Source organism: Rhinolophus ferrumequinum, chromosome X (assembly GCF_004115265.2).
Source record: "Rhinolophus ferrumequinum isolate MPI-CBG mRhiFer1 chromosome X, mRhiFer1_v1.p, whole genome shotgun sequence".
Classification (NCBI taxonomy): Eukaryota; Metazoa; Chordata; class Mammalia; order Chiroptera; family Rhinolophidae; genus Rhinolophus; species Rhinolophus ferrumequinum.
Window position 1 is genome coordinate 114,184,843 of NC_046284.1, and position 24,444 is coordinate 114,209,286.

Below are 24,444 nucleotides of genomic sequence, written 5' to 3' on the forward strand. Positions count from 1 at the left end.
TGCAGCTTATTTTATACATAAAATCAGAGGAGAAAGGTTATATGAAATCCATTGGTGATAGATTAAGGGAGAAAGCAAAGTGGAGAAATCTCTGGGATTGGATAAAAGAAAATTGGAGAGACAGGTATTTCTTTTACATAGGTGGGTACAGGATAGTTAACAGAGATGGTAATCCGGAGACAAGCATAATAATGAGGGATTTTACAGTTGCCAGCTCTGGTCCGGAAAAAGGATTACTGACATTTCAAGGATATTATTTTAGGTAAAAAAAGACAACAGACAGGCCCACTTAAAGGCACAGATTAACTTTATGAAGGAACCTAAAGATGTGACTTCCCGCCATGTCCCACTTAGTTACGAAATTTTTTTTATGGTCACGGCATTTTATGTGGTTATTTTCAGTCTCCTGAGCTTGTCAGGTTTACTATGTGGCCCTTTTCCGTCCACATCGTTTATAATCCTAATCGTTTGGGCCTATTAGTGTGAACCTGCCATAAAATGATGTATTGTTCTGCTTCTCCCAGTTCTACCAGTACTATGCTTCCTTACCGTCATCCCTGCCCCCTGCTCTTGTTGCCAGCCTCTAGGTTAGGTGCTCTGGGAAAGGCAGGCAGCCCACTGTTGCGTAGTACTCTGCTTTCTCTCTCCTTTGAGGAAGAATAGCCCAGTGCCCTCCTCACTTACTGCTGACTGGTGTTGATGATGTCTGTTACGTGTGGGATCTGGTCTCTTCTTGCACCTAGTGTCTGCCTTTCCGTATTAGTCATGCTCCATGGTCAAGCTTGGGCCAGTCGTTTAACTTTTGAACACTGATGGCTGTACTCAGAAGGTTTTAGTAAGACCAACACAGCACAAAGGGATTGGACTTGGGTTGAGGAAGATCACCAAAGAAGTAGTTTGTGGCTGGCCTGGGACGCCCTCAGGGGCAGAGGCACAAGCCATACCTGTATTTATTGATGAGATAAAGGATAGTGTTCTCATTCAGAGCTGCAAAGACATGGTAAGCCAATGCTTACAGCTGGTCCCAGCTCTTTCTCTTGGCATTCTAGCCCAGGGGTGGGCAGACTGGCCTGTGGGCCAGATTCAGCCTGCTGACTATTTTTGTACTGGTGATGATCTAAGAATGGCTTTCACATTTTTAAATGGTTAAAAAATACATTATGAGATTTGTGACCTGTGAAAATTATATGACATTTTAGTATCCATAAACAGTTTTATTGGAGCACAGTCACACTCATTCATTTGTGTATTGTCTGTGGCTGCTTTTATGCTACAATGGCAGTGATGAGTAGTTGGAACAGAGACTTTATGGTCTCCAAAGGCTAACATTATTTACTGTTTGGACCTTTACAGAAATGTTTAGCAACCCCTGTTCTAGACCCACACATAGGCACTTCATTTAACTAACTTGAATTTAACATTTTCAGGTGCCTGCTTGACCTATTTGTCTATCTGGATATTCTCCTAGCACTTCCTTTATTTAAAGCTAAATTTACATGTTCTCCAAACACGTAGTTCTTCTTCCTCTTAACTATTTCGGTTAAGGTATCATCAGTCTTCTTGTCCAGGGTTTCTCACCCTCACTATTGACATTTGGAGCAGGTGCATTCTCTGTGGTGGGGGCCGTCCTGTGCACGGTAGGATGTTTAGCAGCCTCCCTGGGCTCTGCACACTGGATGCCAGTAGCACCACCTCCCTCAGCACCCCAAGTTGTGAGACACTTAAAAAAATATCTCCAGACATTGTCAAATGTCCTTGAGGGGCACATTTGCCCCTGGTTGGGAACCACTGTTCTATACCATGGGCTTGAAATTGGACTTATTTAGATTTTTTTCTCCCCTTCATATCCCCAACTTGTAATCAGTTGTCAAGTTGCAGATTCCATCTCTGGAAAGAAAGACCACCTCTCGGATTGCATTACCATCCCTGTCACCCTCGTTTCAGCGCGTTGTGACTCCTAAGGAGGACAGGGCTCTATGCCATGAATGTGACACTAATATGTTGGATAAACCACTCTCATTTGTTGAATGCTTTGTATGTACAGGATACTCTAAAAATGGTAGCATAATTTTCTAGAACCTACCTTTTCAATCTATATAGTGTAGGTTCCAGATGACCTGGACTACTTCCTCTTCTAACTTTCCTATTTCTCTTTCCCTCTTAGCCCATGTCGCTATCCTCTGCTTCACATTCCTTTTCTTTGTCCCTTTCTTTTTCTGTCTCTAATCTGTTCAGATACTTCAGGAGTCCTGAGCAGGGAGGAGAATTGCAGTTGGAAGAGGCTTCTTTGAACTCAGTAGTATGTTACCTGGCCCCTGAAAGAGGAAAGCAAAGGACATTGAGTGTGCACTCACTAGATGCTTCTCACTACACCCCTTGCTAGGGACTCCGTGTGCCTTATGTAACTCACAAGGCAGGTAATGTCATCCCCACCTTACAGAGGAGACTGAGTGCAAAGAGGTTAAATAACCTGCCTAGAGCCATCCAGCTAGAGTACCTGGTGGGGCTGGAGCCAAACCAGGTCATTTTCTCCTTCTGCCACCACCCCTGTGGGATTTTGTTATTCTTTTGATTTTATTGGACATTCTACTTAAGGTTATCAACCAACCCATCCTAAAGTTTTGAATTAGAGCCTGAGGATTTATTTCCTATAGTCTTTCTGATGGAAGTGCCCATCATTTAGAATTTGTATAGAGTGGATCATTGTTTGGTGTTGAAGTCTCTTCTGTCTTTCTGGCATGTGAAAGGGCAGAGAATTTCTTAAGCAGATTTCTATTTGTTTGGTTCAAGTACTTATTCTCTCTTAATTCTCCTGGCTCTCATTATTGTCAGCAAATATTAGAAGCCTCTTTCATCACAAGGATTTAGATTCCCATTGACACTTTCAAATTTCATGTGGGTTGTAAAGGAAATGAGCACCACTGTAAAACCTTGCAATTTTAAAAAGCTGACTGCAAGGGAATTCATTTTATTAAGGAAAATTCCCCAGAAGATTTGGATCTGAGCTGTCCCTTAGAAGCATAGCCACAAATTTCTACATTCTTAAAGGAATTCTAAAAAGGACAACAAAGCTTGAGATTAGTACAATGTCAGAATTTGGTTCAAAGCAATTAAGAGTATTACTTAAAAGATACTTTATCTGACTGATAGAACATCATCAAAATAAAAACTTTATAGTCTCTTTTATCATATTGGCATAGGAGTTTTTTGGATAAAGTGATTCAAAACAATGATCCATTTATGCAAATATTCTGTCCCTGGCTATGACATGATCCATTCAACTTCTGTCTATAGCGGTACAGAAACACAATTACTGTCTGCTTCTTTCAAAGATATCCCTAGATACCGCAAGATGCATTACATCTTAAATTTAAAGCTACATTGCTTAGTTTCTTTTCTAAGTGTGGATTATTTTTCTTCTACTTTTCTTGAGAGGATGCGTTCCTAAGAGAAGGTAGCATTCCTCTCACCATACTTTCATTCCTGAGTGATGAAAGCTTCTTCCTAGATGTGATGTAGAAAATTTCCACACTGATTTTTTTCTGGAGTCAGAGATGTCCAGAACTTGCTGCAGTGATGGGATATTCTGCCCTGTTCAGTGTGGTAGCCAGTACACATTTGCAGCTATTGAGTATTTGAAACATGCTCAATTAATTTGAATGAATTGAAATAGCCACATGTGGCTAGGGGCTACACTTTTGTAGAGCAAAGCTTTAAATTATAACCGTAGAAAAGTAGACATTTCTGATCAACCATCATGTCCTCACTACTATACAGTAGCTTTGGGTCTCCAGTGTAAGCGATATGGGGATTTGTGATTTTGAATTCCATACTAAATTTTTAGATCATTTCATAAAGCATCTGTTTGAAAGCTTTAAAGTTGTTGTATTTACTTCCCCCTGTAAAACCTATATTTTGGGGCAGCTGGATGGCTCAGTTGGTTAGAGTGTGAGCTCTGAGCAACAGGGTTGCCGGTTCGATTCCCACATGGGCCAGTGAGCTGCGCCCTCCACAACTAGATTGAAGGCACAGAGCTGCTGCTGAGCTTCCGGAGGGGCGGCCGGATGGCTCAGTTGGTTAGAGCGCGAGCTCTCAACAAGGTTGCCGGTTCAATTCCCGCATGGGATGGTGGGCTGCGCCCCTGCAACTAAGATTGAAAACGGTGACTGGACTTGGAGCTGAGCTGCGCCCTCCACAACTAGATTGAAGGACAACGGCTTAGAGCTGATGGGTCCTGGAGAAACACACTGTTCCCCCGATATTCCCCAATAAAATTTATTTTTAAAAAACACCTATATTTTATCATCTTCAGTTTGATATATACAAAGAGAGAAATTTAAGTGATTTTTAAAGTAGGGAATACAGCACACAGGCCATGCTCTGTACTATAGTAATTATGGGGTTAGAGAGTTACCCAATCTCTAATTAGGAGTTGCTTCCTAACCTGGTGGCGGGGGGGGGGAACAACCATAGTTTTTGAGAATTCCAAATGGAGGAAATAATTTTTAATCCTAGAAAATTTCTACCCAGATTTGGAAATGTTGCCCATTTAATTCTTACCATTACAAAACGGGATTTCTGTTAAAAGTAGCTGGGGAAAGCTACTTTTCTGTTCCTATTACATTTAGGAGAACTTGAATTGCTCATATAGGGGCTTCTTACAACCTTCAATGTGAAAAATAGCTTTATTTCCCCCTAATTTTCCCCCTGATAATGTAAGTAACATATGCTCATTGTAAGATTCACACAACACAGAAAAGTATAAGGAAGAAAAATTTTTTAAAATCTTGAACTCTTACCACCTTGAGCAATAACCACCATTAATATGTTGAAAGTCCATCCTTTTATCACTCAGAGGTTCCTTATCACCAGGGATAAGTTGGCATAGGCTGAAATATGAGTTCAGTTTCATAGTGCTATCTATGATTAATACCCAACTTAAAGTTGTGACTAGAAAAGCAGTTGTACTTGCTGTATTCTTAAGGGACGCTTACCTTGGGAAAGGAGACCTTGTAGGAAATGGCCTGAAGCCATCTAAGAGAAAGAATGACCTACGGTTAGCCTAAAGTGTGGGGGATACCGTGAAAATGGAGCCAATGTAAGTCTGTGAAGGGCCTTCAAAAAGCAGGCAGATTTGGGGAAAGCAGAATTCATCTTGCTATTTAAAAATTGTTGCTTGACTTTGTTCACTCCAACACCTTCCACAAATGAAATGTTGGATCTCTTATTAAGTGAGATGTGTTTTGCAATTTGAAATTCTACTGTGAAGATGGATCATGAAAGTTACCAGCTATGATGATAAGTTAAATAAACATCTCACCATTGAATGAGTTTCTGATTCAAAGATAAGACCTTTAAATTATTTCTCATGTTTGCTTCAATTGCGTCATGGTTATTCTCATTTCAGATCACCCCTATTTTGTTGGTGTCCAATTCCATCCTGAGTTTTCTTCTAGGCCGATGAAGCCTTCCCCTCCATACTTGGGACTATTACTTGCAGCAACTGGGAACCTGAATGCCTTCCTGCAACAAGGATGCAAACTGTCCTCCAGGTAACCAGATTACTGCTCTTAGCAATGATCCACGATACCATTATCAACATCTTAGGTTTCTCATAAAATTTAATATCGTAGTAGGATTTTTTTTTAAGTGAAGAACCATTTTGTCCTTCTTAACAATCGTGACTTTTTCTCTTAATAAAAATAATTTAATCACATCTACAACCGTAACATGTCAGTTTTCCAAATCGTGCTAACGCTGGACATTATTTTAGAAATTTTTGTCATTTTGATAGGTGTAAAATGGGATTTTCTTTTGTGGACTCTGATTAATACATATATATGAATATATGTTTATTGGCTCTGTTTAATGAATAGACTGTTCATATCCTTTGCCCTATTTTTTCCTTTTGCTATTATATCCTTTTCCTTAATGATTGGGTAAGCTCTTTAAAGGACATTAATCCTTTGTTAGGTTGCATATATTTTTTCAAAGTGATTTTGTTTTCTTCTAAGTTGTCAATGGTAGTTTTTATTTTCCTTAAAGGGTTTTAAATAAGGACTATATGTACTGTGTTTCCCTAAGAATAAAACCTAACCAGAAAATAAGCCCTACCATGATTTTTCAGGGTGACATCCCCTGAACATAAGCCCTAAAGTGTCTTTTGGAGCAAAAATTAATGTAAGACTTGGTCTTATTTTCAGAGAAACACAGTAGTTCTCATTTATATATATTTTTAAATTTATGTAGTCAGATCTTTTATGGATTCTGCCTTTAGTGTCATGCATAAAGTCTTTCCTCATCAAAAGATTATATAAATAATAAGCCATTGTTTTCACTAGCACTTTTATGGTTTCAATTTTATGCAGTAGTTTAAATCTATAATCTATATGAACTTTATTTTTGGTATAGTGTGTGAGGTAGAGACCTGGTTCCTTCCTGCCCTCAATTGTTAGTAAGTTGAGTAATTTAGGTGGGTTTTAGGGATTTCTGTTTTGTTTCATTAATGATGTGATCTCTTATTTCTGAACTCTTACAACCCTTTGCATTATCGTAGCATTATTATAAATCAAGCCCTTGTCTACCTTGTTATTATTTAACATTTTAAAAAAGGTATTTTGCTGCTCTTTGAATCATACGATGATTTTTAAAATCAGAGTTGAATAAAAAATCCCTCAGGGATTTTCATTAAAATGTCTTTACATTTAAATACTAGTTTGGGGAGAATTTATATTTTACTTTTTCTCGTCCAGGTATATGATATGTAATAACTTTTAAAAGTGGAAGGAACTAGCTAGTATGATAGACTAGTTAGGGGCTAGTACAATAATAACTGGATATATGTTGTTTAGAAGATTACCATTGCCGACCCTCATCCTAGCAAACAACTCTTGCCATATTGCAGTTGAGGACTGCTGAGATCCGTGCATGGTGTTATATGTGTGTCCTTGCGTTATGCAAGCCTGCTTATTTGCGACGTTACCTGCTAGGAGAAGCTCACAGCTCCCTAGCATTTCTTTTAGCTTTGTGTTCAAATGGCAACAGCTTTATATATTTTGCATGTCAGGCGTCTCACTGAATTAATGATCACTCCTTGTACTCTTGAACCAGTGCTCTGGTTTGTACGCTGTGCCCTCTGGAGCTGGAGTCTGGCCGGCTGTGAGGAGCAGGCTGAGGGGCTTCAGGCTCTTCCCGGCTTGAGCTCATGCGGCATGGTTCTGCACTCGAGTCCATATGAAGACGATCTTCCTGTGTTCTGAGGCTGCATGGCTTACGCAGCAGATCGGAAATTCCAGTGTGCTCCCATGTTGGATGTGTGCTGTGATCCTTCTCAGCCACTGTATTGTCTCCGTTATTTCAGGTGCTCACATGTGAAAGGAGGGTGACAGTGAAGCAAGTTAGACGGCTGGGAGAAATAACTCACACTTAGTAATTCATGCATAACTATCTGGTTGTTTGTAAGCGTCAACTAATACACGAATGGTGTCTAGGTTGTGTGGCCTGCCCACCTGTTTGCTGGATGGCCTGCCAATTCCTGCACGGGGACTGGTGGTTTATGGGTAAAGCTCACTGGAAGTTTCTGAGAAAAGTGAATGCTTGCTAGTGACTACTGAGGAAGGCACAGTATGTCTCAGGGAGAAGGAAAGACCTCTTAACAAAACTCTGATGCTGGGATTGAAATTATAGCTGACTAGCCCAGTTCCACGGTTGTCAGAGAATTCCTATGTATCAGCCACACACTGGCGCATTCCTTAAGAGCAGCCAGCATCTTATTTATCTTTGTCTCCCTGGCTCCCTAGCACACTGGGTTTTTTTTAATTTTTATTCCCCATTAAAGTAATAAATGTAAATAACAGGGGAGGATGGATATAGTCTAGTCTAATCTTGATACCTTACAGGGGGTTTTCCCACTAAGAATGATGACCATGAATTAATCCAGTGACAGACACTAGGATTCCAGAGGAACCCTGCACTTCAAATCTTCTTTGCCCAGCTCCGTGGCACTAGCAAGCATTGAAAAGCAAATGATGGCTTTGATGGCCAGGCTCTAATGTGAGCTGATATGGGACTGTATTTCTGTCAAACAAGATTACTGTCTGTAATCAACCCTAAACAAATGTGACAAGGAATATGAACACTAGAATAATGACTTCCTTTCCCAGAAATTGGCGGACAATATTTAACTGTGGCACATGCGCAGGCAGCATCTTTAAAGCCCAGAATGTAACAATCCTTGGCTTTGAGCAAACCCACCTGAGCTATAACCTCTGCGTTCTGCCTCATGGAGAACATTTATCTTTTAGTGCCTGGGAAGTTGCAGTAAGAATATTATTTGGGGATCTAGAGCTGGTGAGCTAAATTCTCAGCTACTCCGCTATGTATGGAATGACAGCAGTTATGAAGACCATTCCACCTGGTTTTAGACTTTAGTGGTCTGTTCAAGATGCACATAGTTTTAGGATAGTATTTTTTAGGCTTGTATGATCTACTCAAAACTAACATGCAAAAGCAAACTAAGAGTTTTGTTTTTGGGGGGGGTCCCCCAAGACCACCCACATATTCGATGATTCACTAGAAGGAATCAGAATATATTAGGTTGGTGCAAAAGTAATTGCGGTTTTTGCAATTATTTTTAACCTTTTAAACTGCAATTACATTTGCACCAACCTAATAGTTATACTCATGACTAAAATTTATTACAGTGACAAAATAAGCATACACAGCTGGATCAGTAAGGGAAAAAGGTGTAAGTGGATTCTGGAGAAATCTGTTTGCAGATTTCCTATGTTCTCTATCTCCTGTGAGATGTCACACAGAGCTCACCCTCCCTCCAGCAGTGAAAATGCAACAGCGCATGTGTGATGTGTATGCCCAGAGAAGCCGACTTGAGACTCAGAGTTCAGGGTTTTCATTGGGGGCTGGTCACATAGGCTTTCTCTACCTAGCAACCACTCAAATTCCAGACTCTCAGAAGGAAAACAAGTGTTTACCATAAATCACATTGTTTGTGCAGACAGCCTAGGCCCAGTGAAATGAACTTATCAGTTAGTGATGGAGAAAACACTCTGAAAGCCAAGTTCCCAAGTTCCCCCACAAGCAGGCCCTTTCAGAGATAGCAGCCTCAGGCCTGCTGTGTTAACTCTTTTGCGTAAGTCTAACAAATCACTTTTAGAATAAATGAATCCAATGGGAAATTATGGTCCGTTAAATACATCTTTGTAATTTGCTAATATCTACCCTCTGGTATCTAAATATAATTTGTCCCATGTATGAAAAGTAACCACAAATTTGCATGGTCTTACTGGCATGTAATGGAATGGAATGAGACTGTTTCATGTATTTGTAAGAAAAAAATGCTAGGAGACTTACTAAATAAGGGTATACAAAGGTGCTTATAATTGTGAGTTCTTTAGTATCTAGAAAGAAGCACATAATCTCTCTCCAGAATTCCATTTTAAGCAACTGGAAACAGAAGAGGGATCAAAGTTTAAAGTTCATAGGTTGTTTTTGAGCATGTGTGTCTCTGGGGCTGCTCTGCAGGTTCTTTGGCACAAACAATACACACCAAGTTTAGGGACAACTTCCAGTTTTTAGGATGCTGGCATTTATCATGCCCATTTGTCAGGTCAGAGTAAAACTCTCTTGCTTAAATGGTACTCGTTCGACATTGGAAAGCAAGAATTTAAATGGGGTTCAGTCAGCAGTTCACAGAAATGCAGCTCTTTGGAGAAACATGTTTTAAAAGTATAAAATTGGAATCTTAAGACATTTGAGTAGCATTTTATCTTAGATTTTAGAATCTTGGAGTCCATGTCTCCACCCACCATATACTCTCTCTTGTGCAGAGAAATTGTCTTTTGGTGGCCAATCAGGAGGCAGGCTGGTACAGAAACAACAGGAAGGAACTTACTTGGTGATTCACTGTATTTGCTTGATTATTTCAGACCAAACTCAAAAGTGGAACTACTTTTTAATCAAAGGGTCCTTAAAAGAAGTACATACCCAGAACCACTTCCATTTCCTGATCTCTTGTATGCTCCTAGGATCTAAGTCCATTCTCTCCTTCGCACTTGCTCTTCCCTCTCTACTTTTATCTTTGAATCCTGGCAGCAGTCAAGGAGAGAAGGCACTCCTTTCATTCATCATTGTTTCTGGTCTCTCTTTGGTGACTATTTGGGTTTTCCTTTTATGTGACATGCTGGCTTCCAGCCTGGGAAGATTTTGTTTTCTGTTGACTTCTAGATGTAGCATTACAGAAAATTTGGAAAATAAAAAATGGACCCATACACCCACCAGCCTAACACAATGACTATGCTCAGTTTTGAATATTTTCTTCCAGTCTTTACTCTATATCCATATATTCTTTTCATGGTTGTAATCATATTAGTGCATGTGTGTATGTATATATTTTTCTCCAACTCTTTTATTTTGAAAACTTTCAAACTTACAGAAAAGGTGCAAGAATAGTACAGTGTACACTTGTATACCTTTCACCTAGATTCATCAATTGTTGCCATTTTACAACATTTGCTTCTGTGTGTGTGTGTGTGTGTAAACTTATTTTGGAACCACTTATATTAAGTTGCAAAACATCATTGCACTCCACCTCTAAATACTTATCACACATTTCCTAAAATGAAAGACATTTTTCTCACATAACTGCAATATCATTATCACACTTAACGAAAATTAACATTTATTCAATGGCATCATTTAATATCCAGTCCATATTTAAATTCTTCTGTTTATCCCCAAATATCTTTTTAACTTTTAAAAAATAAAAAATGTAATAAATGATCCATTCAAGGTTCATTTGGTTATGGTGTTGGAGGAAGAAACTTGCCCCTGCCCTTCGTGGTTCTTCCCACTGGTCTAATAATCAAATCGACATGAGACAGATAAACAAGAGAAAATAACCACATTTAATTACATATGTATGTATGGGAACCACACATACATGAGAGAGTCAGAAACCTCACATACACAAGAGGTTCGGAGACAGAAAGGCAAAATGTACATATGATATTCTGCGCTAGGGATGAGATAAGGCACCTTGGGGCTTAAGAGAAAAGGAAGGTCATTGCAGGACTATAAGAAGAACATTTATTCAATAATTAGAAGTTTATCCTTCCCTATAGATAAGTCATAAAAAGTTATTGCTGACGATAACTGTTATTATGGGCCTGGGCCCTAATTTAAATTTTTTAAGAGAGAGGTGAAAGTTTCTCGTGAGCCTATAGGGTCTCAGTTGCCTTCAGCTCAAAAGAATCCGCATACCACAGAGGCATATCTTGGGGTGACTCATTCAGAACCCCTACATTTTGTTTCCTTAGTTTCTTTTAATCTGGATAAATCACACGCACCCCTTTTTTAAATATAACATTGACTTCCCCCCCATTCTTTGTGATTAATTTCACCCATCTACTCACCCACCCCCACTTTCACAATCATCAACTTGTTCTCTGTATCTATGGGTCTGTTTCTGTTTCGTTTATTCATTTGTTTTGTTTTTTCAGATTCCACATATAAGTGAAATCATATAGTGTTGGTCTTTCTCTGTCTGACTTATTTCACTTAGTATTACTAATACCCTCACATTCCATCCATGTTTTACAAATGGCAAGATCTCATTCTTTTTTATTTCTGAGTATATTCCATTGTAATAATATTGACTTTTATAAAAAGTCCTGGCTAGTTGTCTTGTAGAAATGACCAGAATCTGGATTCATCTGATTGTTTTCTCATGCTGAGAATCAGGTTAGACATTTTTGGAAGAATAGTTCATTGGGGCTGTTATGTACTTTATAAGTACACATTAGGAGACATGTAAGGCTCATAACATTCCCTTTTTTTGTCGCAATGTGGATGATGCTCTTAATCGCCTGGTTAAGGTAGTGACTGGATGTCTCTTTCGAACAGGAATATTTTCTTCCATTTTGGTTTCTAAAATACCATCCCCCACTGAAATGAACTAGGGTTCCTGGAATAAATGGTTGATTCCAGTACTGGGACAGGGAAAGTATAAGATGAGCCTGGGACGTATTGCTGGACTTATGAGGTGTGATCAGAAAGTAACGGTGAATGTTTAAATTAAAAAAAAAAAATTATTGCAGTAAAAGACACATTGCCGTGAATCCCTCTCAAAATACCCGCCCCCTCACTGCACACACACTTATCCCATCGTTCTTGCCACTTTCTGAAGCAGTTCTGCAAGTTCTCTTTCAAGAGTGTCTTTAGTTGTGCTGTTGTAGCTGCCTCGATATACAGAATCATTTCAAAACACTTACCTTTCATGATCATTTTGGCTTTGGGGAAGAGCCAGAAGTCACACAGTGCCAGATCCGATGAATAAGGTGGATGAGGACACACCATAATGTTTTTATTGGACAGAAATCGCAATACCAGAAGCGATGTATGACGTGGAGCTTTTCCATTGTGATCAGAAAATACGGTGAATGCTGCTGCCGAGTGCCATCCAACGGAAAGGCAGGGATCTTCAATATGGGAAGTGGCACATCAAACCTTAGTAACAGTGTGTGACAAGTTTCAACTTGTTCGGTGCAGTCAGTCAGATGTGAGCTACGGTTGAGAGAAGGTGTGTTTTCAAGTGTGCTGTAAATCCTCCATCATGACAATGCTCCATGTCACACATCACTTCTGGTATATGGCAATTTCTGTCAAGTAAAAACATTACGGTGTGTCATCATCCACCTTATTCATGGGATCTGGCACTGTGCGACTTCTGGCTCTTCCCCAAAGTTAAAATGATGCAGGACATCGAGGCAGCCACGACAGCGCAACCAAAGGCACTCACGAAAGAGGACTTCCAGAACTGCTTCAGGAAGTGGCAAAAGGATGGTATAAGTGTGCTTGAGGGGGGTATTTTGAGGGGGATTAAATGGCAATGTGTCTTTTACTATAATAAATTTTTTTTATTTAAACATTCACCATATTGTTTGATCACATCTCGTAAAGGAAGGAGGAGCTAAAAAACCAATGGGGAAGTTTTGTACGTCAAAGAAGCCAGTTTGATAGGGCTCCTGCTGCCCTCATTTTGGACAATTTGAATATCGAAAAAGAATAATGACAGTATTGGATTATAACACATTACATTTTTAAAAATTCCATAATGATACTCAGAAAAAAATTTTTTTTTAAGGCCAATTAAAAATGTAGAAGCAACCCCTTATGTGATCACTAAGTCAAATAAAGATCAGTAGTGGATGCCAAAACCATTGGATAAAAGGCTGTGGGAAACAGGATATTTATATGTTCTTAAAGCATCACCACAGATTCTTTATTACTTACAATAGCTTGTCTTTTGAACTTAGCACCTCATGTGCATTTTTCTAAGTTGTATGATGCTCATAATGTTTAATGCCTGCATACTTGAGCGTTCACTCAATGCACCACGTGTATTAAAGTTTACTTTATCCCAGCCACAGTGCTGTGCACGAGAGAATCCAGGGCTAGTTGAATAAGAACACATTCCCCGTCCTGGAGGACTCATCAGGTAGTATACGTTCTGTAGGTTCTCTACACTTTGGGGCTGACAAATCACCTTCGGAGAATGTGATAAAAACTGTGGACCCACTTCCTGGACAGCCCCAGCAGTGTGGGAAGTGCCACATTATAGCTAGTTCTCTCTTCTATGACCACACCCCAGGGGGGACTCCCAGGCTCTCAGGATTATGACTAACATCAGGATAGACATCTTGCTGCCAATGGTACTGCCATCCACATCATCCACAAACTTGGCTGGACTCCCATGAGTAAGCTGAGATTCCTGCCTCCTCCTCCCCATCTCTCATAATCAGATGGTCCTGGAGAATCTGGGTGTTGGAATCTATCTCCCCTCCCCATATTGTCTGCTGTGCTGCAAGGGGTGTGGCCTGGACCTCAGCACTCAGGTTCTGGAGATGAGACTGGCCTCACTCCTCTGTGCATCGGTTTCTTTATAAAAAGGGGATGGTAATAGTACCCACTTTATATGGGAGTAATGAAGATTAAGTTTGTACTAAATGTAAAGCACTCAGCACAGTACCTGGTCTATGGTAGCAAATTAAAGGGGAAGCATTATTATGCTAGTATTATTCATTCGACCTTAGTTCTGGTCTCCTTCATGTCTTGCCCACTGCAAAGCCTCCTACTTGGTCTCTGTGTGTCCAGCACTCCTTCTCTCAATCCATCTTCTGCCGGCGGACTGATCTTCCTACATTATCTTGGAGCCCAAAACTCTCAGTGGCTTCCCTTGCCTATAGGATAAAATGCACACAAATCCATACGGAACAGTTTGCAGTCCCCTGATCTCCCCAGAGGGATTTAATGCCTTTGCCTCCGCTCACACTGCCCTCTTGGCTCTTGATGCACATTCCTGCAGTGCTTAGCGAGAGGGGAGTACAACTCATATCCTGTTAGGCTGTGAGTTCACCTCAGTCATTACTGACCGAGGGCCTGGGAGGTAGGAGAGACCTCTCCATTGATTATAGGGGGCATTTCTCCCTCTAAGCCATACTCATCTCGTCTTGGCAGCCCTTTGCCTTTGACTAGGAGAGTAAGATACTCTTCTCCCCCTGCATGAATCTGACATGCATTTTCCAGCACTATTTTAAACTTGGAATCGTCTTGCTTTTTTTTTTTTTTTTTTTTTTTTTTTTAACCTTTGGGCTGTGTGGTTCATGTTGCCAAGGGCCATTCTTGCAATATATGGTGCAAATATTCTATTTCCATTGGGACAGTGCGGATGAGTAGAGCGGGTGCTATGGATTTAATTTCTGGGTTTGCCAGTTACTGGGTAATTTTTTCCATGCCCCCTCCTAAACCTCAGGCTCTCCATCCTTCAGGGTTGCTATGAGGACCAGTTGAGATGGTGCTTTGTAAACTTCAAACTGCTGGGGAAATATTAGTTTCCCCCTTTTGTTACATTTCAAGCAATAGTGAACTGGAAAACAGTTCTTCTTTTTTTGCTTTAGTTTTTCTAACAGTCCTTTTAAACATCTTCTAAAACAACTCCCCCCGCCCTTTCTCCCGTGATTGTTGGACTCCAACTCCCTACCTTGAGACTTTGCTGGTAAAGTGCTGCTAATAAACCACTTTGCGTACACCTTCCCCTGGGGGTTCGGTGTTGGTTAAAAGGTGCTCTTTATTGATTGTGGGTCACTGCAGTGCTGATGATGTGGTGGCAGCCAGGAACTGAGTGAATAGTGATATAGACTATTGTGTTCTTTACGCCCTGCCGGGCTTGTATTCTACCGTTTACTATTCATGCAAAACTCATTTAAAGCATACTAAGTTTTTATTCCATTGCTCTTATATTTTTATGGCTTCCAGGGGCTCTTTGAGAAGGAAGTAAGTACAGCAGTAACAATGCTTTGGGGAAAATTGTGTGCATGGCAACCTGTTTTAAAATACGCTTTTTCCACATGAAATGAATTTTGATATAAAGCATTGTAGGAACTCATGCATGCTGGGAATCCTAAGTATGCCATTAAAAAAATTTTAATTCCAACCACCTCTTCCTGTCAATGGAGAAGAAATAGTTTAACGGCTGCCTCCAGGGTAGCATAAAAGGTGGGATATATGAGGCATTGCTGTATCCTTTCCCTAGTGCCTTGGAATATATATTTTTTTATATTGGGAATTTCTTAGGAGCCAGGAGTCTTTGACAAACAAACTTGACTGTGGCGAGCTGTTTGTTTGTCACAGAACCACATGTAGACTGTTGCTACCAAGTCTTGTAAGTCAAGCCAGGGTTGTAAGGATAGTGATTCCCTGCCTTGCTGCTGGTGATTTTGATTTTGTCTTGTAAGAAATAGTACAGTGAAAAACTTTTTTTAAAAGAATGCTTCCATTATTTGGGGGGCACCTGCATGCATGAGACACATTTGCTGTGATTTTAATTAACTGTAGATAGCCAGACCTTAAAAAAAAAAACACAACTTTTTAGGGAGTGACAAGCAGGACTTTGCATGGTGATTATGGTTTGTTTTTTAAAATTCGTCATTTGTTTTTAAATCAACACTGTCCAATAGAACTTTCTGCAATGGTAGAAATAGTTTATAATCTGCACCACCGAATATGGCAGTCTCCAGCCGCACAAGGCTATCGAGCACTGAAGTGTGGCCCAATGTGTTCGAGTGAGAAATGGTCATTTAGATTTTATTTGATTTTAATTGATTCAAATTTAGATAGGTACGGTGGCTTGTGGCTACCGTACTAGACAGTGCAGGTTTAAAACTTTCCCCTCCTCAAATGGAACAAGACACCCATGAATGGGTCTGTATTCTGTGGCATTTCATAAAATTTAACATGCAAGACCCAAGTATCTAATAACTCTCCCCACTGAGAGAGGTGTGTGTGTGTGTTTGTGTGTGTGTAGATTATTTAAAAAGACAGGTTAGTCTTAAGATAGAGCTGCGATGTCTTGAATTAAGTGAAAGTATACCCAGAAAAGTGTATCTTAGGACTTCTTTAAGTCTGTTCTGTATGAAACAAAAATGAACCCTTAAGTTACATGTGTCATAGAGTAGCACCCACATTTTTTTGAATGCGCAGGAGCCACTGCTATGCTGCGCGTGAATGATGATCCATGTGTGATTTCTAGCAGTTGTTTTTTGCTGCCACATGAATGCCGTAAAATCAGCAAGTTTAGCAGCAATGCCTCTTTTGGTAATTCTGTTCTTGAACGTCATGGTTTATCTGGTTGTCTTCACCTGGCCCCTGACACACATGAAAGAAAATTAGTGAACCCAGTCATTTGCCTTGGATATGAGTAAATCCAGGCCGAGCCTCACTTAGACTCAGCCTGTGCTATTTTGATGTGTTGGCAGAGTTTGGGGCAGAGAGCCATCAGACAGGAAATGAGAGCCATTAGGTTAAAAACAGACCCACCCAAGTCCACTTGCTAGTGTGGGTAGGGAATTCCTCTTGGTATAGGAAACAATTCTGACAATCATGCACTTGGCAGTTTTCATGACTTTTTTATATTTCCATGACTTTCTGAGAGATACCATATTATAAATATGTAACCCCCAAAAGTAGCAACCGCTTATATTTTGATGTAGTTTTTAACGGCACCTTTATACATTCTCTTTTGGCCTTCGTAACATTTTGGTGAGATTGTTGGCATTAATACTACTATTTCTAGGCTCTCAAGAGTCAAGTGATCAGTGCATAGGCATATGGCCAATATATCATACAACCAGGAGTGTGAGGGGCAAGATGTGGGCCCACTCTACTCTTCCCCAGGCTCAGAGATGGAGAAGGAAGCAAGTGTAAAATCTGATGATTGAGGCAGTGGAGTTTCTTCAGCCATTTGGGCCTTCTCACTTGTGGTATCAGGGGACATATGTCTCCTTGAGAGGTGATGCTAGCCCACTGCAGTACAGCTTCAATTTGAGTTAGTATGATGGGGATTCTGGCCTTGAACGAGCTGTGTACCCCCTGAATCACTTGAACACCTTTGGCCTTCATTTCTTCTCAGATTGGGAGTTAAGTGCAATTTCCAAATCCCCTTTCTTTGCTAATTCTATGACAGGAAATGTTGCATGGAACCAGGAAGGATTCTGCACTTGTACAACAGTGGTGTGCATGGATAAGGACATAGCAACTTTTGGGGCCAGTTTTTTAAAAAAACATTCTTCAGTTATTCCTGTGTTTTCTTTATTGGAAACCATTTTGTAACAGTAGAAGCGATTTTCCTAAACTAAAATATAGCTAGGAGGAATCTTCTACTCGATTGCTTTCAAGGATATGTTGATTTATATGTTTAACATATCTTGTCTTTTCTGCCAATTCTTAATCTTCTTCTATCTCCTCTCCAGACTCTAGGCCACCCTCCACCCCTGCCCTTTCCAGTATTTTGTCCAAAAGGCAGGGAGGACAATGAAGTTATCTTTTATGATTTTGTTTAGGTATTTATTGATGATGCATGCTAAATATGTTTAGAGTAAATCTTTGTTTTCTAACCTGTCAGCATAGAGTTTCTCCAATTGTTCCCTCTCGTCCCTTAAAAAAAAAAAAAAAAAGTAGATTTTCACCTGTTATAGAATTCAGACTTCTATTGCTACAAGTCAGCAAAAACTTGGCCAAGGGTAGGGATAGGTCTGGCATGAAACTGAATTCCTGGCAATGTTATCTCCATAGATCAGTAGAATTCTTGTGGAATTGATCAACCTGCTGACTTATTTGGAATCGAGCACGAGGAACCCCAAACTGAGCACACAGCTCAGAGCAAAGTACAATTGTAGGGCTGTCTCACGGAGAAGGTGTATTTCTAAGGGACCCCAACATGGTGACATCTATGTCAATACTTGGTCCTGTTTTGAATATTCCATGTGACTCAAGGTGGTCGGAGCATTTCATAAAGTTTCTAATTTGAAAATTGCATAGTTGTGCAAATTATTTCTCAAATCCTTGCACCTATGAAAATATTTGTGGGACTGGGAAACTTTCATGCTGCTAACCCATAAATCATAGTGAAAGTAGGACCTGAAGTGGATAGGATTTTCAAGGCGAGTTTAGAGAGTACATTAATATTTTTTATGTGCACTACTGGGTGTTTCCTGGGTCTTGAGCCATCAGGTATGTGCAAATGACCACCAAGTTCAGTGTCCCCATGGAGTTTGCTGACTGTGGATGACCAACTCTTCCACAATGGAGTTAGCAAGGGAGCTGCTGTGGTCCTCAAACACAGAGGCAAAACCCAACCTGCTGTTGAACAAAAACGAGAGCATTTGACTAACGTAATCAAGGGATGTGCAGCTATTCTCATTGTTCTCTAGTCCTTTTATATTGCTAAAGGAAAGAGTTATCGTCAGAAAGGTGAAAAATGAAAAAAATTTGAATGTCCAGGTATTATTATATGTTGCGTTATTGCACTTGAGAACAAATTGAGATCAGCAGGAATAGGACTAAGTGATGCTTAACCGCAGATGGACTGCGGTTTAGGCCCTAGTATGACAAGAGCAGATTCACAGAAAATAAATGGGTCCATCAGCTGACTCTTTCATTTTAACTTAATTTTTAAACATAGTACCTCCGGTAGAAAGCAGACAATAGGTAAGAGGGTCAGGAGCAATCTGCTTTCAAGGCTTTTGTCAAAGTTTAGAAATGATTCGTGGTCTTCTGAAGATTATAAATTTAATCTAAATTGAAATGCTTTTATAAATTTTCTGAATAAGTTACTTCCAATTTAAGACAAAAGCAAGTGATTACTTCCTTTGACAAAAGGAGACTGTTGTGTGTGGTTGGACTAACCTCTTCCTGCAGTGAGTAGAAAATAATAATAGAACTTCCTTAGTATTATCTCTGAGTGGGAATTAATTATGGCAAGTGTTTGGGATTGTAAATAGAATAATTGTCTGTTTGTTTTTTTTAACATCTTACTAAGTTAGTTCCTCTTTTGATCTAGTGATAGATACAGCGATGCCAGTGATGACAGCTTTTCAGAGCCGAGGATAGCTGAGTTGGAAATAAGCTGAAACTAATCCATGACGGAATGAAAGGGACTGCCTGAGATGGTAAGAAGGACTCTTTAAGTTCTTGTTTGTTTTACAGACAAGCTGTCCTCTTGATGTAGAAGGGAGCACTATACTTTTCTACAGGATCCTGCTTACTTGCCTGGCAGATGTAGCCAGACAGACTTGACAGCGACTATCCCTTTGGAAAGCTGAAATGCACCTGAGGAAGCTAGCAGTTACCATGGAGAGAATGGAATGCACTTGAGCCCAGGAATAAATATATAAGCGCACCTATAAAAGTATACATGGAGGCCGAAGTGATTCGAGTTCTAATAGTTTAGGTCAGGGATCAGCAAACTTTCTCAGTAAAGGACAAATATGTTAGGCTGTGCAGGCCATGCCGTCTTGGTCACAGATACTCCACTCGGCCATTTTAGAGGAAAAGCAACGGCAGACAATACATAACTGAACGGGCATGGCAGTGTCCCAGTAAAACTCTCTTTATAATAATAGTTTGCTGGCCCCTGGTCTAAGTCGTTCATGGAGAAGCAGATTTCTTTGGATTTGTATAAAATAAAATAGTATTTTGTTTCTTTGTAGGGAGATGCCAGAGCCTGGCTTGGCTTCTGAGGGCAGCTTATTTTCCCCCCGCGGCTCTGTTAGGCTTTATTAGAGAGACTAGCAGCCTGGCTAGCTTTATCACATTCCAGCTCAGAGGTTGCTAGTGCCTAGGATTACCCTAGGGTTGTGACAGGCCTTGGAGTAGATGAGCTGCTCTTTTTAGCGGGGACAGCAGCTTTGGGCAAATTTGTAAAGAGCACATTGCTCCACTGTGAGCTCTGTTCATATCTCACTTACGGGTCTAATATTCATATTCACCAGGGAAAGTGTGTCCATGTTTATTTAGCTTTGTCTCAAGCATGGAGGTCTTTAGAAGCAAACAAAAATGATGCAAAGATTGGCTGGAGGTATTTTAAAGACTTATTCGGGTTCTGATGTTGCTAATACTTACATTCTGGTTTTTTTTTGTTTTGTTTTTAAGGCTCTGAAGTAATTGAAGCCAAGATGAAGGAACTATCTGAAGAAAGCACCACATTCATAAAGAATCCCTCTGTTCTCCACCAAACATGGGATGTAAAGCCGCAAAGAGAATTAATGATATGTCCTTTCACGAAGCAGAACCACAGGGGTATTTCCATTTTCCTCCAGAGGCAGCCTTTGGTTCTCACAAATTTCTGTAGCTGATTAAACCTCTGCCAACAACCTCACTGGGGAGAAAGTGTGTTCGTTCATGTTTTGTGTGGTATAGCGTGATGCCTAGGTGGTGAGCAAGGATCCTGGTAACTGAGCCTTCATCGTGCTGTATGGGAAGGGTGGCAGGGCACATGCGATAACTAATTTTGAGTCAAAAATGAGTCATTCTGTTATCTGGAACTTAACCACAGATTTGGGTGTGGCCCAAGCTTATTTGAATTTCTCACCCTCTTTATTTCTAGTTAAAAGGAAATTTAAACAGGTCCAAGACTAGGGGTGGCAAGTAAGGCTCTCGCTCAGGCACAGAATTGAAGGGGGCATAAAAACAACAACAACAACTAAAAACCTCAGGAATCAAGATCAGTAATATATATATTTTTTAATTGAGGTGAAATTCACATAACAGAATTAACCATTTTAAAGTGAACAATCCAGTGGCATTTGGTACATTCACAATGTTGTGCAACCCCACCTTTGTCTATTTTTGAAACATCTCCGAGATTCCAAAATAAATCCCCATATCCATTATCGGTCACTCCCCATTCCTACCTCCCAGCGCCTGGCAACTGCTAATTTCCTTTCTGTTTCTATGATTTGCCTATTCTGGATATTTCATATAAGTGTAATCATACAATATGTGGCTTTATGTGTCTGGCTTCTTTCATTTAACATCATGGTTTCCAGGGTCATCCTTATTGTAGCATACGTCAGTACTTCATTCCTTTTTATGGCTCAATAAAATCCCATTGTGTGTATCTACCACAATTTGTTTATCTATTCATCTGTTGATGGACATTTGGGTTGTTTCCACCTTTCCGCTGTTACGATAGCGCTGTTACGAACGTTCCCGGGCAAATATTTGTTTGATACCTGTTTTTAATTCTTTTGGGTTCATACCTAGGATTGGAATTGCTGGGTTTTACAGCAATTCTGTTTAACTTTTTGAGGAAGCATCAGTAATATTTTAATGCAGTATTTTTTTTTTTAAATCAAAATGAATTTAAAATTTTCACCATGAACAAAGTATCAAATTTTAAAATAAAGACAGGATCCAGCCCTGCACCTCCCTCACCTCTCCTCCAGTCCTGGCCCTGTTACACATTTTCAACCACTATGCTTCCTAATTTTCCCTGTTGAATGTGCTTCAGTTAACTTAGTTGTGGCTTACATTTGAGCTTCCTGGTGCTAATTTAGATATTTTAACTGCTTGGTTAATTTTTTGTGGTTGTTTTTGGCCTTTTAACTTTTTTTTTCCTCTTAATGCTCTAAGGTGGTACAGCATTCTTTTGTAAGATGCTGCAGACAATTCACCTACCAAACACGTGCAGAAATGAAATGAGTAATTCTGGTAAACAAAAATATTAAGGAGCTGCAGGACTCCATTTGTGAAAATTACAAGTTGGAGATCACAAGAGGTTCCAAATAAAAAGCCCACAGGTAGGGTAAAACCTGAAATAGGCCTCAAAGAGAGAGGGCTGTAAGCACAGAGGGCATAGTTAATATAACAAAGGGGTAGTCTGGCTGAAATGGAAGTTTTTAATTGTAATGATTACGATTTCTAAAGTCTCTTACAACAGAGTGCTTTCCCTGCTGAGCTAATGATGCATGTAAATAGCACAGGAAGAAAGGGCACTTAAAAACAATAAACCAGCCTCCTTGTTGCTACATAAGATTTTCTCTTTGGGATACTCTTGAACTTGGAATCCAGTGAAGCCACAGAATGGTAGTAGTATGACTGCTTAGGATAGTGGAGCAGCTGTGGGACATGAACACATTGAAAGTTATTATAAATCATCAATTCAACAAATGTATCTTGAGCCCCCTGCATGCGTCAAGCATGGTGTCAGGTGCTGGGGAAAGGGTAGGGGAGCAGAATTTGTCCCCCAAATATGTCTCTTTCGTATAAGGATTATTTTAGGCTGATTATTTTTAAGAAGCAGAAGACTTAGAAAAGATTTGAAAACCAAGTAGAAGTTACCCTTTTGTGAGAAAGTTACATTTATAAGGGAAATCTCCATTTGTAAGATGTCTCCCTCTGTACCGGAAGAGGAGGATGAATAAATCTCTAGAGACTCTTTATCAATGGAGAAGGCTAGGACTTAAATCTATATAACCACCTCTCCCTTGTTTACTGTGCTTTTTCTGATCACCTCCCAGAACTGGTTCCCGACCCCAACATCTTTGTCTTTAGCTGGAGATGGTATTGAAGGGGGTGTCTTGGGCCATTTGGGGACTTACTCGGTTTTCCTGGGTCTCTCCCACGTAGACAGGAGGGAAACATATTAAACTTCTGTTTGTTTTTCTCCTGTTAATGTCTATTTTTATTACAGGAAGGTCTTAGTCAAGAGCCTAGACGAGTAGAGGGAAAATTATTTTTCCTTCTCTACAGGAACAACCTACCCTCCTTCACCTGACTGTCTCTTGAGGGAAGGCAGGCTTTAAACAGATATATAGGAAAATAAGTCTTTAATTATAATTGTGATATATTCAGGGGGCTATGGGAGTATCAAAGAATAAGGACAGAGAGACTTGTGAGAGTATAAAATGGAGTCCAATGACAAACTGGGGAGCTAGGGAAGGCCTACAGAGCAAATCTGGTAAATCTTTTACCCAAATTTGTACCTGTGGTCATACAGTACAAAGACGGTAGGCCAAGAACTAGGAGAAACTCAGTGGGTGTGTGGTTTCCCAGATGGGCAGGGCAGTTGGCTGAGTGGGGCACTGTTTCAATGATGTCATCACCTGCTTGGTATCAGTCTACACTTCCCCACACCCCCCGAAAAGGTTTCATTACACACAGAGGGGACAGGACTCAGTCCTTCTTGGCTTCCTGTGGCTGCAAGGACATTGCTCAGCCCTCCCTCTTCCTCTTGGCTCGGATGTGTGTCCCCACACTTTTCTTGATGAACTTCAGGGCCCGCTTGTCCTTAGAGACCTTGAGCAGCCCCATGGCATGCCTCTCAGAGGGGGCAAAGCCACACACCTCCCGGATCGTGTTCTGCACAAACTTGGTGTATTTGGTGAGGCGCCCGCGGTGGCGGCTGTGCCTCAGCTTACTGACGTTCTTGGTCACCTTGTGGCCCTTGTTGAGGCCACGGCCATAGGGTAGCACAGAGCCATGGCCAGCCATCCCGCAAGCTGCACTGGGACCCCGAGGGTCAGGATGGAGGCAGGTGCTACCCGCATGGGGTCCCACTAACCTCTACACCTTTACTTGATTGAAATCTGGATTGGGCTAAAGCTGCAAGGACTCATTCTTTCTGTTTTCTCCATAAACCATCTAGTTCCATTCCTAATTGTCACTTTGGTTACTATTATTTCTTACTTGTACCTTCTATTTTGTTGAAATAAAAAGTACTAGTTATATGCACATCTATGCTCCGTTAAGGTCAGTGCCAGACCTTGGCACTCGCCACCATTGCCTCTAGAGCTGTACAAGATGAGGTGAGATACACAGAAACGTCACCAGAAATCCAGAGTTGGTAAGATGCTGCCTATGGGGAGATCCTTTCTGCGCTGGTGTCTTTGGAGTTTGATTGGATTTCTCGAATGAAGCAAGGAAGAACTCAAGATCATGTAACAGCAACATGTCTAAACCACTCTCTCCCTAAGCTGCCAAACCCCTCCCAGGGCCTCCCTTCTCGCACATCTGTTTTATTTATGAATGAGATGTGGGATTCTTGCCGTCTGTAAGATGGAATCATACTCGTATTCTCTGGGTCAGTGGTAA

At 40.4% G+C, this 24,444-nt stretch overlaps 1 protein-coding gene and 1 pseudogene across 5 annotated transcripts in view; one reads left to right on the forward strand and one right to left on the reverse strand.

Annotated features, from left to right (window-relative positions):
• CTPS2 (CTP synthase 2) overlaps positions 1-21,476 on the forward strand; it is a 99,250-nt gene extending 77,774 nt beyond the window's left edge. For 4 of the 5 annotated variants that reach the window (XM_033106687.1, XM_033106678.1, XM_033106693.1 and 1 more), the window contains 4 exons: positions 5,408-5,552; positions 15,331-15,348; positions 19,412-19,520; positions 20,503-21,476. In XM_033106687.1, the coding sequence (XP_032962578.1) occupies positions 5,408-5,552; positions 15,331-15,348; positions 19,412-19,481 (233 nt within the window). In that variant the 3' untranslated portion in view covers positions 19,482-19,520; positions 20,503-21,476. The remainder of the gene's footprint in view (positions 1-5,407; positions 5,553-15,330; positions 15,349-19,411; positions 19,521-20,502) is intronic. The other variant, XM_033106698.1, reaches the window with a different exon arrangement.
• A 1,012-nt stretch (positions 21,477-22,488) lies between these two features.
• Positions 22,489-23,978, reverse strand: LOC117027201 (60S ribosomal protein L36-like; annotated as a pseudogene).
• Positions 23,979-24,444: the final 466 nt, after the last annotated feature.